The following is a 16,090-nucleotide window of genomic DNA, read 5'->3' on the forward strand; positions in this document are numbered from 1 at the left end:
TATGTTCGTTGTAGTGAATGGAAAAACATCTGTCAGTGCACCCGATCTAGCTGGCTTCACAATCGTTGCATTTTATGTGGTATACTCCTGAGTTGCTATATTTATTGTTTTCATTGACAGATTTAGTATTATATAAAATGGAAGCATTATTACATGTGGTTTTGTAAGCTATTCTTAGATTATGTCTTTTGAAAATATTAGTTATGGGGTGGATGTGGGTGTTTTTAAAGGTAAAAAGTGCGTAGTCTGTCTTAGGTTTGCTGTTTCTACTTAATTTGGATTTTGGTTGATGTTTTATTTTGTGAATGATTTTGTTTATCATATTTCTATTGTAACCATTATGCTTCGCTATTCTGTGAATTAGGTTCAGTTCTTTTTTTAATTCTTCCTGAGATAGGGGTATGTTAAAAGCTCTGTATGCCACCTTTTTCTATGCGTTACGGTGACTGGAATCTATTTTTATTGTATTGGAGGTTTGTGTAGGTTTTCTATAGATTTTGTATGTTAAGTGGTCTTCAGTTTTAGTGACAGATATATCAAGATAATTCAGAGTGTGGTTTTTTTTCAGTTTCCATCGTAAATTTTATATGTGGATCTATTTTGTTTAGCTGTTCACGTATGTAAACCTGCAGTCTATAACAACGAAGATGTCGTCTACAAATCTGAACCAATAAATGTTAATTGTTAATTTTGCTAATTTCTGAGTGTTCTTAAATGGTCTGTATAGATCTCAGCTATTATTCCTGAAGCTTGTGAACCCATGGGGAGTCCTTGCTGTTTATAGATAGTATCATGGAATCTAAAGTAATTATTGTTGAGGGCAAATTTAAGTAAATTAATGAATTCATCTATTTCAAGGATGCTTAGATTACTGTGATTTTTTTAAATTTGATTCTATTAATCTTATTGTTTTCTGTATGGGTATTTTAGGTTACATGTTAATGATATCATATGATGCTAGAATGTAGTGTTGATCAATTTTCAGCTCTTTAGTGATGTTACAGAATTCTGTTGAATTTCGTACTGATATCTTGGCTAAGAATGTGTAGTGTTTTTTGAGAAATGTTTGTATGTAGGATGATAATTTGTAAGTCGGGCTTGATCTGTATTTTATAACCGGCCTCATGGGTACTTTATCTTTGTGTATTTTGGGGTATGCCTTCACAGTTGGCAGTTTTAGATTCATTATGGTCAGCTTCGCAGCTTCTTGCTCATTAAGAAGAAAATGGATGTTTTTTCAATAATGTTTTGAGATTCTTTTGGATGCTGGTAGTTGGATCTTTTCGGTTAATTTGAAAGGTGTCGTCCAGGAAATATTGTTTAGTTTTAGTGATGTATTCGTTCTTGGTGATGATGACTGTGGTATTACCTTTGTCTGCCTTAGTTATTAATAGATTGTTATGCTTAATTTTGTCTTTAAGTTTCTTGAGTTGGATATTATCAGCTGTGCTTCTGTTGTTGTTGTTGTTGTTGTTGTTGTTATTGTTGCTGATCTTGTTTATGTATTGCGGTAATTTCTTCTTAACCTCCTATCTGATCTCATCACGTAAATAATGGGGAACTTTATTCAGAGCATTTACAATTTCAGCCATGATTGTTGTGAGGTTATGAAAGGTTGATGTGTTTTCCCAGTTGTGTTTTGGTCCTTTTGCTCAATATACTGGTCTCTGTTTCATCGAAGTTTGTGTCTGTTAAATTCATGCTTGGTGGGTGAAAAGTAGGTTCATTTACTTTGTTGCGTTTGAAGTGGGTGTTACTGGTGGAGATTCTGTCTTGTTTGTTTTGGATTTGTGACCATTTGAGTGCATTTAACTTCTTATCTAATGTATTCTGTTTCTGGATTGCTAAATTAGTTATTTTATCTTGGGTTATTAGTTGGAAATTACCTCAAAGGCTACGCGGTAAAACATGGGATGCTTCTAGGTGTTTCATCGAGTTTTGTAATATGGTAGATAGATAGATAGATAAAAGCCTTATTGTTTCTTCCTATAAAGGAATTTTATCTCCTCTGTTAACCATATTTTATTAGTCTTTTTCTGTGTGTTCCGTGTTTGCATGGTGTTCCTGTGTTTATTAATCTCTTAAGGAAATTCGGTACTAAGTTACTCGACAGGCATTCTCTTAAAAAAGCAATGTTTTTGATCACGTCCGCTATTTTAATCCCCAGGTTCTGATATCTGAAACCAATATATTTTGCCTGGTTGGCTGGAATACTATAATCTATCAGCTTCATTGTCCGTATTGGTAGTTTGACCACACAAGTATGAAGGATAAGAGTTTTCCACCAAATCAATACTTTATTATACAAAGATTCTAATAATTTAAATTACATTAAAACACAGTACCGGTTTTGACCTGTTAAATAGGTCATCGTCAGCTGTTGATGAACCTTCTTATTCAATAGCGACTGTACAAAATAAAACATTACTGGGATTAAACAAGAATGCCACTATTCTAATGAAATGTAATGCTTAATGTATAAATATATACATATGGTACAGTTTTTGAAGTTAAAATGCTTTAACTTCCTGGAGTCCCATGAATGCCACATAATCCAAAAAAGTTTATATTATGCTATAATGTTAAAAACAGGAAACAATTCTTAAAGTTTAAAGAGTCACTCATATCATTGTGTCAAGTTCAAATATCTTATGCTGCAATGCCAGCATTATGTCCGACGGTTCTGCAGGGTAGATACAAAAGTGCCTTGTAGGGACGCAACTATGTGGGGAACATTATGTTCCAGTTGTTGATGAACCTGCTTATTCAATAGCGACTGTACAGAATAAGACATTACTAAGATTAAACAATAGATAGATTATAGTATTATAACGGTTCAAATCCCGTTACAAGATGATATCTGTATTTTCATTATTATTATTATTATTATTATTATTGTCCGCCTTCGTAGCGTAACGGTTAGTGTTATTAGCTGCCGTCCTCGGAGGCCTGGGTTCGATTCCCGGTACTGCCAGAAATTTAAGACTGGCAGGAGGGCTGGTACGTGGTCCAAATGATACATGCAGCTCACCTCCAATGGGGGTGTGTCTGAAAAGAGCTGCACCACCTCGGGTTGAGGACACTAGTTTAATTTAAATTATTATTATTATTATTATTATTATTATTATTATTATTATTATTATTATTATTCAATTCACTTATGCAATGATAATCGCTTGCGTGATTGTAGTTGAATGTATGCATTTATACACTATTAACACTAAAAACATGTACAGTAAGAGTTGCTGTATATCAGATGTGGATGTAGTGTGTGCAATACCTGTGACATTGTAATATTGCAAAATACTGTTAGCATTACTGCCGAGTCATTGCTACGTCATCGTGTGCATTTAGCGGTGAGTGCACTTTGTTTGAGAAACCCAGGGTCCAAAATAAACAAAGCAAGTAATAAGATCCACCTTTTCAGTACTATATATTACGTGAAAATTTTTACATTTCTGTTAAATCATCACGTATATGAACTTTTGGTACCAGTTTCGACAAAACCATATGTCATCATCAGCTGAGGATAAATTATACAAAGACAACAAAATATATTGATCGTGACCCTATAATAATATCATGATAGTAAAATTAGAAATATACATATTAAAACTAAAGTAATATATACATGATAGTCATTAATACAATAGTGGTGTATTTAAAAAGAATGACATGTTAAAAGAAATTTTGGATTTTTGCAGTAAAATGATCAGCTTTTGATCTGTCGTATGTTAATTTGTTGAACAGTTTGATTAATTTTTAAAGAGGCATTGTAGCTATGTTTGATTAATTTTTAAAGAGGCATTGTAGCTATGTTTGACATGTTAATAGAATTAAACACACACTCAGTCATAAGTTGTTCCTCACGAGTATATACACAACAGAATGTAGAATATTCTAATAGGGCTTCAACTTGGACTTAACAGAAGAATTTTAGTACAATGCCCAATATAACCAAGATAAATAAATTAAGTTTATATGTCACTGCAGGTTGATATTGACAAGCAAAGTGTTTTATTGGAAATTTCTTTTTTTATCGGCTTGTCACCTTGTATGTTTATTTATGTCGTATTAAGTAATATGGGTTGAAAACTGTAAAAATAGCCGAGGTTCTTGTTGAAATAGTGCTTGAAAAGATCTTATGAAGCAAGTTATAAATACAGTGGTTGATCTAGAAAGATCTTGACCCAAGACGGAACCTATAAGAAGAATAAGATGCGAGTTAGAATTACGTAAATACCGGAAAAGATATTGCTAAAGGATGGAAGACTCACCTCACGTGCCAAGTTGATGGTAGGTGTATATTACATATTATCCCTCGAAATCTACACACCCACAGTCAACTTAGTCAACTTGAAATATCCGATTTCATGTCTATTCTGAAACTCTTAATCAATAATAACTATTTCACATTTGATAAAATAGTATATAAACAAGACGGACTAGCCATGGGCTCACCAGCGTCCAGCATTCTAGCAGAAATATACTTGGACTTTTTACAACATACAAAAATAGACAATAATGCAACAGTTAACAACATACATTTCTGGTCCAGATATGTGGATGATGCATTCATTATTCTGGACCAACGTACCATCGATGCAGCTACTACCTTAACACAGCTAAGCACTATCGACACAGACATTAAATTTACACTTGAATCCGAAGTCAATAATGCCATCAATTTCCTAGATATTACTATAACCAGGCTTCCTTCCTCTTTTAAATATAAAATTTATAGAAAACTGCAACAACAATAAAGCAGGACTCCAAACATCCCCTTAATCATAAACGAGCCACCTACAATAGCCTAGTACACCGAGCATTCAATGTTCCTATGTCGAAATCAGACCTGAATAATGAATTAAACACTATACACAATATAGCATTTCATAATGGCTACAATAAGAACACTTATAACGATATGAAACAAGAACACACAGCAGTTTAAGCTAGAACTATGTCTTTGTACATTTTATTTCAATGTATATATATTTCATCCAGTTTATTCAGATAGAAACAATACTATCAAGCCCAAGAACATTCTGAAATGCCAATTGTTTCATATTGTTACAAGTGTTCATGTTGCATTTGTGTATATTTTCAACCAGTGCATGTTTCCAGTGTTCCATGAACACAAGACAGTTTAAGCCAGAACTAAGAATTTTTTAAGTTCCAGGTACAGCTTACCATGTGTACGTTACATTTCAAAGTAATGTTTCGCAACCCATTAATGTGATTGTGTTTCCAGGCAATCACCTTTAGGTATAAATTTTTTTATTATGATGATTGTCATCAGATTCCCCTTGATTTGATTTTCAACAAGAACTGATGATGATTCCAAGCGAGTCGAAACTGGTCTTCTTATAAATTAATCTATTTTACAATGTGTTGAATGGTGGAACAACCCTCAAACTCTATCTTATTACTCTGCAAATCTATCACCCAAGAGCTTTCGTCAGAATGCTTTACAATGTCAATCAGTTCAGTTATTCTCTCAGAATCGATGCAACAAAAGTCAGCCTAGTGTTTTAAGTATATAGATAATAGCCACTAATTACACTGACTGACAGAGCAAATGCAGCACCAAGAAGGAGTGGTCAGAACTTTATGCCAGTTGCAGGGTAGACTGACGTCACTGAGGTATGCTCATGATGTGAAATGCGCCGCTGTGCTGCGCACGTAGCGAACGATAAATGGGACACGGCGTTGGCGAATGGCCCACTTCGTACCGTGATTTCTCAGCCGACAGTCATTGTAGAACGTGTTGTCGTGTGCCACAGGACACGTGTATAGCTAAGAATGCCAGGCCGCCGTCAACGGAGGCATTTCCAGCAGACAGACGACTTTACGAGGGGTGTGGTGATCGGGCTGAGAAGGGCAGGTTGGTCGCTTGGTCAAATCGCAGCCGATACCCATAGGGATGTGTCCACGGTGCAGCGCCTGTGGCAAAGATGGTTGGCGCAGGGACATGTGGCACGTGCGAGGGGTCCAGGCGCAGCCCGAGTGACGTCAGCACGCGAGGATCGGCGCATCCGCCGCCAAGCGGTGGCAGCCCCGCACGCCACGTCAACCGCCATTCTTCAGCATGTGCAAAACACCCTGGCTGTTCCAATATCGACCAGAACAATTTCCCGTCGATTGGTTGAAGGAGGCCTGCACTCCCGGCGTCCGCTCAGAAGACTACCATTGACTCCACAGCATAGACGTGCATGCCTGGCATGGTGCCGGGCTAGAGCGACTTGGATGAGGGAATGGCGGAACGTCGTGTTCTCCGATGAGTCACGTTTCTGTTCTGTCAGTGATAGTCACTGCAGACGAGTGTGGCGTCGGCGTGGAGAAAGGTCAAATCCGGCAGTAACTGTGGAGCGCCCTACCGCTAGACAACGCGGCATCATGGTTTGGGGCGCTATTGCGTATGATTCCATGTCACCTCTAGTGCGTATTCAAGGCACGTTAAATGCTCACCGCTACGTGCAGCATGTGCTGCGGCCGGTGGCACTCCCGTACCTTCAGGGGCTGCCCAATGCTCTGTTTCAGCAGGATAATGCCCGCCCACACACTGCTCGCATCTCCCAACAGGCTCTACGAGGTGTACAGATGCTTCCGTGGCCAGCGTACTCTCCGGATCTCTCACCAATCGAACACGTGTGGGATCTCATTGGACGCCGTTTGCAAACTCTGCCCCAGCCTCGTACGGACGACCAACTGTGGCAAATGGTTGACAGAGAATGGAGAACCATCCCTCAGGACACCATCCGCACTCTTATTGACTCTGTACCTCGACGTGTTTCTGCGTGCATCGCCGCTCGCAGTGGTCCTACATCCTACTGAGTCGATGCCGTGCGCATTGTGTAACCTGCATATCGGTTTGAAATAAACATCAATTATTCGTCCGTGCCGTCTCTGTTTTTTCCCCAACTTTCATCCCTTTCGAACCACTCCTCCTTGGTGTTGCATTGTCACTGTCAGTCAGTGTATTTTGTGCTTAGTTTATCAAAATTGTAATAATGAAGCAACTTGTATGTGTGAAATCAGTATACTAATGACTGAAGTTTGCAAAATATAGTAGCATAATTTGCCATTCAGCATTTAATTTGCCAGTAAAACTTAATTTTGAGCAAGACTATAACTTCCCTTGGAATTGAGAATGAGCTTATATCTATATATATAAAATAACTTGTCCTGACTGACTGACTGACTGACTGACTGATTCATCATCGCAGAGCCAAAACTACTGGACGTAAAGAAATGAAATTTTGGGGATATATTCATATTAAGATGTAGGTGCTCGCTAAGAGAGGATTTTTGGATATTCCTTCTCTAAGGGGGTGAAAAGAGGGGTGAAATTTTAAAATGAGTGTGTCTATATCTCGAAAGTTTAAAAGTTTACAGATGTAAAAATTGGTATTTAGAATCTTCTTTAAAAATAAGGAAACACGTATTTTTTTGTTTTCAGAAATTCCCAATAGGAGGGGTGAAAATGGGGAAAATGGGTTGAATGCCCTTAATCAGGATACCAGTACTTATATCTCAGAAACTGAAGATATTACAGACCTGAAAATTCGTACTTTTGATCTCTTTTAAAAACAAAGAAACACGTTTTTTTTTGTTTTTGGAAAATCCAATTAATGGGAGGGTGAAAAGGGGGTGAATTTTTAAAATGAATCTATATCTCCAAACTTTTAAAGTTTGCAGATGTAAAAATTGGTATTTAGAATCTTCATTAAACATAAAGAAACACGTATTTTTTGTTTTCGGAAAATCGCAATAGGAGGGGTGAAAAGGGGTGAAAAAGGGGTTGAATGCCTTTGATGAGGCTACTTATATTTCAGAAACTGAAGATTGGTGTTTGAGATCTCCTTTAAAAATAAGGAAACACGTATTTTTTGTTTTTGGAAAATCCAATTAATGGGGGGGTGAAAAGGGGATGAATTTTTGAAATGAATCTATATCTCCAAACTTTTAAAGTTTGCAGATGTAAAAATTGGTATTTAGAATCTTCATTAAACATAAAGAAACACGTATTTTTTGTTTTCGGAAAATCCCAATAGGAAGGGTGTAAAAGGGTGAATAATGGGTTGAATGCCTTTAATGAGGCTACTTATATTTCAGAACCTGAAGATATTACAGACCTGAAAATTGGTATTTGGGATCTAGTTTAAATGTAAAGAAACACGTATTTTTTCGTTTTTGGAAAATCCAAATATTGAGTTGTGAAAAGGGGGGTGAATTTTTTAAAATGAATGTGTCTACATCTTAAAACTTTAAAATTTACAGATGTAAAAATTGGTAGTTAGAATCTCCTCTAAAAATAAAGGGACACGTATTTTTTTGTTTCCTGTAAATCCCAATAGGAGGGGTGTAAAAGGGGTGAAATTTTAAAATGAGAATTTTTACAGTATATCTAAAAAACTTAACATGTTACAGAAGTGAAAAATGGTATTTTTATCTCTATTAAACATAAAGAAACGTGTATTTTTAATTTTCGGAAATACCACTTGGGTAGAGGTGGGGGCTGAAAGTGACTGAAAATGGTGTTGAATTCTTTTATTTAGGCTACTGATATCTTAAAAATGAAGATGTTACAGACGTGAAATTTGATATTTGCAATCTGCTTTAAAAGTAAAGAAACACATATTCTCGGAAAATCCAATGAAGCGGGGGGAGGGGGGTGAAAGAATTGAAAAATTAATTGACTTTAATTGTATGAGAATATATACATCTAATAAAAACTAAAGTTGTTACAGACGTGAAAATTCGTATTTGGATCTCCTATAAAAACAAAGAAAAACGCGTTTTGGGAGGGAAACCATCTTGGGGGGCGGGAGTGTAAAGGAGTTGAATTCCTTTCATGAGGACACATAAATCAAAAAGTGAAGAAGTTAGAGTCGTGATAATTGGTATTTAGAAGATCCTTCACTATTAAAGAAACAAGTATTTTTTTCGGGAAAATTCACTTAGGGAGGGGGGGGGAGTAGTTTGAAATGAAGTGACAAAAGTAAATTATATTTATGGGGATACTTATATCTCAAAACTGAAGGTAATAGACGTGAACATTGGTGTTTGGAATCTCCCTCAAACATAAAGAAACACGCCTTCTTTTAATATTTTTTTTGGGGGGGGAGGGATGGCAGTAAAAACTAACGGCGGTGGGGTGTAAAAGGAGGTGAGACCAATTGATTTTACTGTTCTTAATGTACTTATAAGGATCCTCCATTGCTCAGGCGGCAGCGTGCCGGCCTCTCACAGCTGGGTTCCGTGGTTCAAATCCCGGTCACTCCATGTGACATTCGTGCTGGACAAAATGGAGGCGGAACAGGTTTTTCTCTGGATACTCCTGTTTTCCCTGTCATCATTCATCCCAGCAACACATAATAGTAATAATAATAAGAAGAATAAGAATAACATTAATAATAATAATAATAATAATGTTCCGGACCGTCGTCAAATGTGCGGACCGCGCTGGAAACGGCTCCTGGACGGGTAATGACTAAGAATGCAGCCGGCCGCGGGTTCAGTGCCGCCAAGGCTCCCAATAAGACACCACGCCGGATCTCCTGAAGGATTTTATCCAGATTAAAAATGATTATAGGAATATACGGTATGGCAAAGATTTACGGACCCAACTGACCGGGAAGAATACCTGAGCCTAGCCCGGGAAGTACGAAATCGATTGCTGGAAAGGAAGATTGAAAAATGGGAGGAAACGTGCCGTAATCTAATAGAAAACGAGTCAGATTGGAATTTTGGTGGATTCTCGCTGAAAACGTGTCAGATCGCGAATTTCGGCGGATTATATATCTAAAACAATAAGCATTCAATTATAAATTTCAGTATAATACCGTAGCGAAGCACGGTTACCATGCTAGTAGTTAATAAGAAGCCACATCTGGTTTAAATTAATTTAAACTGAATAATAGAAATTAAACCTGGTTTAAACCAAAAGAAAACTAGGTGGTGTGTTTTTAACCTGGTTTTTTCCCTCCCTGGTAACACATCTGATGATAAATTTTGTATTCCTTTCTGGAACAATTTATTTTACTTTTGCCCAAATAAGCTTGATAAGGTTAAATTCAAAATGGTTACAGAGGTATTCAGAATAGTACAGAGGTAATCAAATTACATTATGTCCAATTTCTTCTGCATTTGATTTCACATGTTTTGAATCGCAGTTCATATAACTGTACAAGTTCACATAATGTGAGCTTAACCATGAGCTCATCACACTGAATGATTTTTTGCTCATTTAAAAAAAAAATTAGAGCTGCTTAGTGTGAGTGATTTGTATATTCACAGGAGTGAAAACTTGTATATCACAATGAAAGACTTGGGAGGTATATTGGGGATAACCCAATATCACGCATAATTTTTCAAGGAGACTACCAACTAATTTGAAAACTTAGCTTCTAGTTACAGGCAGTAAGTATGTGATTTAAACTACGAATAAACCCTCCCCTATACAAACTTAAAACTTTTCAATGCATCACAAACAAAATTATCAATGTTGGATATAGTTGAATATGTGGAGATTGCCCCTATCCTTTTGTGTATTCATGTTTGTTGTCTTCTATTTCTGTTGCTCCTCCTTCAGATGCTGACCTGTCCTTGTGTTTACCCTATTATGTATTCCTATTCATGTTCTTATCTTTCTGCATACGATTTCATACATATCAAAGTTATCTTCAAATTGAATAGGCATATGATGCTTTACAGACTCCACGAACCTGCTACGCTGGCATAGCAGGGGGAGCGGTGATACTCCCATGTGGCGCATCCCGAGTGGCGGATAGGGGGGTCCAAACCGGCTTGCCAGCGGACTTGAGGGAAATAAAATACCTCTCGCGGACCAAACCCACTACCCCCTGCGGGTGGGGGACGCACATGTAGAATACACCCACAGTATCCCCTGCCTGTCGTAAGAGGCGACTAAAAGGGGCCCAAGGGGCTCTCAACTTGTGAGTGTGGATTGGCAACCATGGGGCCCTTAGCTGAGTCTTGCCATTGCTTCCACTTACTTGTGCCAGGCTCCTCACTTTCGTCTATCCTGTCCAACCTCCCTTGGTCAACTCTTGTTCTTTTCCAACCACGACGGTATTAGAGCATTCGAGGCCTAGGGAGTCTTTCATTTTCACGCCCTTCGTGGCCCTTACCTTTCTTCGTCCATTACTTCATTTTTCGAAGTGACGGATCCCTTCTTTCTTCTTCCTTTTTCTCTCCCTCTACCCCCTGTGAGTGGGGAACGCAGACGGAAAATACACCCACGGTATCCCCTGCCTGTTGTGAGAATCGACTAAAAGGGGCAACCAAGGGATGATTGTCTTAGAACCATGAAATTACTTATGATTTGTACCATCACGCGGGGAACACCATGGGTCGCCTTTGCTTGCGAGTAGTACCACTATATTAGGTACGAAATAGGATTGTTATTAGTAGCAGCAGAGTTGGTTCCCCTGTGGGTTTCCAGTGCCCGTGAGTCGTACCCATGTGAGCAACACCGCGGGTCTGGGCGTTGTCTGTGAGTTGTACCACTCTGTGAGCGACACCGTGGGTGTGCGTTGCCTGTGATTAGTACCCACTATGTGAGGAACACGAAGGGAATACTGGCACCCGTGACTAGTACACCTAGGTGAGGAACCTCATCGGTTTGCGTTGGCTATGAGTGGCGCCGTTGTGTAAGAAACACCATAGGTCCGCGTTACCTATACGATGTACAATACTTGTGAGTAGTACCATCATGTGTGGAACACCATGAGTCTTCGCTACTTTTGATTAGTACCCCAACATGACAAATACCATGATTCTACTTCACTAGCGATAAGTACCATTCTGACGGGCCTTTGACCTGGATTTTTGACCCCTTTAGACATCAAGCACCCTCGATTCAGGATTGTGCTTTATAAGTGGTCCCTTGGTCAGTAATACTATTATTTATGATCTTTTTTTTGAGTCGGATCCACTGTTTCTTTTTTTTTTGGGGGGGGTTCATGTCCATCCATTCATTCTTCATGACACTTTTTATTTTGGTCCGTGGATGACTTTGAACTTTTTGTCATTTCATTTCGTACTATTAGGGGCCAATGACCTCAATGTTAGGCCCCTTTAAACAACAAGCATCATCATCATCATCTTTACAGACTGACAGAATATTAATTATATTTCAAAGATTAATAGAAAGCATATCTTACCATTCCTTATACTCTTTACAGAGTTCTCCTCCTTCATTCTGTCCTGCTGGTCGTTCAACAGATCTGTCTGCAATACTGAATGTGATTGGCTCTGCAGAAAAATTCATCTATATCTCTGTCATGGATTATGTGCCTTTGACTATATACACACCTAAAGTTAGGTAAGTAAAATACTTCATCAACCAACTGCTTCAGTTTTAAAGTGCAACTTCTGATGGTGTCTTTTTTTTCTTTCACTTTTTGTAGATAACTTTACCTTCTCAACAGAAATATGTGGATTTTCTAAGGACTTTACATACATACATACATATAGTACGCAAAACTTTTAGTAATTCTTCGGCTCTCTAGTGCTGAATCAGTAGACCTCGGTTATCTTCGAGATTCATATTGGCCACCTTTGACACACAAACTATGAATTGATTATGTATCGCCATGAGATATTTGGCGTACACTTAACATACTAGTACTGTTGTTGTTTACACAGCAAAGAATTCATGCTAGAAACAAGATCAAGAAATGTTATATAATGTGTGTGTAACACAGTTGTTGACTTAAGGTAATAAAGGTTTAGAAAATTCATGTCGATCAATCATATTATATAACTATAACTGTTTCATTTCCATTCCGTTGGCAGTATTACTCCCTCCTTATTCCTCAACCCCATAAAACCAAAATCACTAAAAGTTTTGCAGACTATACATACATACAATACATACATTCATACATTGTAGTACCAAAGATTTTCACTTCTTGAGATGACTTGGGTGAGATAAAGAACAAGTTATTACTGTATTTATTTATACACTGGAGGGAAATGAAATCCTGGGAAGGTGTTGTGTAAGATAAACTAAATTCAGGAGGCATGTTTGCACATCCAAAGGATGACACCTATTTAAATTTGCGCGCTAGTCAACGTAGAGTGATGCTGGTAGCGCCACTATGACCTTGCAAAATAAGTTTGCTTTAAATATGCGCTGTACACTTCATGGGCGTTAGTCATCATGCAGTGTTGACGTTGTGAGGTAGTGCGAGTCAAACATATCTTTAAAGAGACGAAGAAAGCAGTATCAGCAGCTGACTTAGTTTGATCGAGGCTGTGTAATAGGGGTAAGAGAAGAAACAAGAAGGGTAGAACATAATTATTATATACTGTACTCGCTCCTCATTGACCTCAAGCTGCTGTGCACTACCTTCCAGCCAAGCTGAGACAGGACCAGCAGGTTGGTTGAACGCTAAGGAAGTACTAGCAATATTGAGTGGGAGGGGAGGAAAAAGAGGAGTGAGAAGGGCTAGAAGGGGAAGGGAAAGAGGCATATTATGTGTTATGGGCAGAATATTGTTGTTCAGAGAGTCACTTGACCCTGGTTTCACTCACCCTTCAAAAGAATTTGTGAAATGCCACATCATCCAAGCTATCAATACCATTTTGATACCTAATTCCACCAGAGGTATGAAAACCAGCTGAGAGCCACATGGTAACATTTTGCTTTGCTGTGTGGGGTGAAAAGGGTAGAAGAAACAAACAGCAAACAGCACATCAAAATTCAGCCCGTAATACATAATATGCCTCTTTCCCTTCCCCCCCAAGCCTCTCACACTCTTCTTTTTCCTCCCCTCTCCTTAAATATTGTTAGTAATTCCTTAACGATCATCAACATCCTGCCGGTTCATTGTCAGCTCGGCTGGCAGACAGTGCACAGCAGATTGAGGCCAATAGGGAGTGAGTATATAATAACTGTGTTCTACCCTTCTTGTTCCTTTTCTTCTTTTCTAATAGCTTTTTTTTTTTCTAGCTGTCTTCATATCCACATAAAATAATGCATTGTTCACTGCCTCCATTTCATCACGACTCATTGCTTCCATATCGTCATTAAGAAAAGAAAAATGGGACTTCATATCCATTAAATAACTATAACTATCCTTGAAAATATATTTCAAAACAGAAAATGTATTATTCAGGTTTCAAATAATATAATTATAGACCATTATATAATACTAGCCTGATATCAATCTACCGCAACTGCAGCAAGTATCCGCGTGTGGTAGGATAGGACTAATTTCACGTTCACTACATCTAAAATAAACGGAACATACCGTTAGGGATATTCTTCTTTTAAAATTAAAAAATAGATGCTTTATTATTAGGAGAGAAAGTTTCAAAATAAAAATAAATTGCATTTACCTGTTGTTACATTTAATTCATCACTATTTTGAAGGTATCCATTATTGCTGCCATCTGAACTGCCTTGTGTGTCATGAGACACGCTGTTGCTGCTGTTCCTGCTTTCCTGTACCCACACCAACATGTTCTTATCCAGTCTTATAAATTAAATTCTAGGGGGTCTGTTGTCTGCAATGTCATTTATTTCGCCAAATTTTGATATATTTATCTGTTTCAGGTCAATTCAAGATCGTATCAGTTTTTAGCTTTCATGTCTTCTTGTCTGTTTGGCTGAATAGATCTCCACCAAACTTCATATTTAGAGTCTACTCATCCAAGAGCATATTTTAATATGCATATCATTTAAAAATCACTCAATAGATTGGGGGTTTATAAGAAGAGCAGAAGAATATTTTTCAATTTTCTCTTACACTATTCATTATATCTCGTCCAAACTTCATATTTAGAGTCTACTCATCCAGAAGTGAGTTTCAATATGTATATCATTTAAAGATCACTTAATAGACTAGGGGTTTATAGGAAAACCACCGGGCTGAGTGGCTCAGATGGTTGAGACACTGGCCTTCTGACCCCAACTTGGCAGGTTCGATCCTGGCTCAGTCTGGTGGTATTTGAAGGCGCTCAAACATGTCAGCCTCGTGTTGGTAGATTTACTGGCACATAAAGGAACTATGCGGGACAAAATTCCTGCACCTCGGCATCTCCGAAAACTGTCAAAAGTATTTAGTGAGACGTAAAGTAAATAACATTATTTTTCTTTTACACTATTGTTTATATCTCGACCAAACTTCATATTTAGAGTCTACTCATCCAAGCGCAGGTTTTGAAATGCATATCATTTAAAAATCACTGGATAAACTGGGGGTTTATACGAAGACCAGAAGAGATTTTTTTTTTTTTTTTTTTTTTTTTTTTACACTATTGATTATATCTCCACCAAATTTCATATTTAGAGTCTACTCATCCAGGAGCAGGTTTCAATATTCATATCATTTAAAAATCACTAAATAGACTGGGGGTTTACAGGAAGACCAGAAGAGGTTTTTTTTTTTTTTTTTTTTTTTTTTTTCCAATTTTCTCTTACACTATTGATTATATCTTGGCCAAAATTCATATCTGTAGTCTACTCATCCAGAAGCAGGTTTCAATATGCATATCCTTTAAAAATCACCGAATAGACTGGGAATTTATAGGAAGACCAGAAGAGTTGGGTTTTTTCCAATTTTCTCTACACTGTTATATGTAAAATCTGTAGACTATATGTGAAACGTACCTTCATTTTAAATAATTTTTGTTATGTACATGATTTCGCTTACTCTTCAAATGACAACAAAAATTACTATTTTCTACGGGCTTTATGCTCTGAAACTAGTGACAGATACCCTCGCAGACTTACAGTTATTTGAAGGATCCATAACAGGAGAAAATCAGAGAATGCATCATATTTCTCTCGGCTTTAAAATTACCCCCACCTAATGTATCTGAACACCGAGGTAACATGAGGTAGAAGTTTTCCCTTGGGTGCCTGCCTGCCTGCATTCATTCATTCATTCGTTCATTCATTCATTCATTCATTCATTCATTCATTCATTCAATCATTCATTTACTTAGCTTCCATAGACTGTACAATTACATATTTTGAAATATGCCAACAGTATAGGAGTTGTCGAGTGATTTCCTAATACTAACAATAATATATATGCACAATAAAGAACTT

At 37.6% G+C, this 16,090-nt stretch overlaps 1 protein-coding gene across 1 annotated transcript in view; it reads left to right on the forward strand.

Moving 5' to 3' along the window:
• The window catches only part of LOC136876302 (5'-3' exonuclease PLD3), a 139,916-nt gene that overhangs the window by 90,998 nt on the left and 32,828 nt on the right, over positions 1-16,090 (forward strand). Inside the window, exon 9 of the mRNA XM_067150135.2 lies at positions 12,213-12,352. Coding sequence (XP_067006236.2) covers positions 12,213-12,352 — 140 coding nt within the window. The remainder of the gene's footprint in view (positions 1-12,212; positions 12,353-16,090) is intronic.

The sequence above is a fragment of the Anabrus simplex genome, chromosome 6, assembly GCF_040414725.1.
Source record: "Anabrus simplex isolate iqAnaSimp1 chromosome 6, ASM4041472v1, whole genome shotgun sequence".
NCBI lineage: Eukaryota > Metazoa > Arthropoda > Insecta > Orthoptera > Tettigoniidae > Anabrus > Anabrus simplex.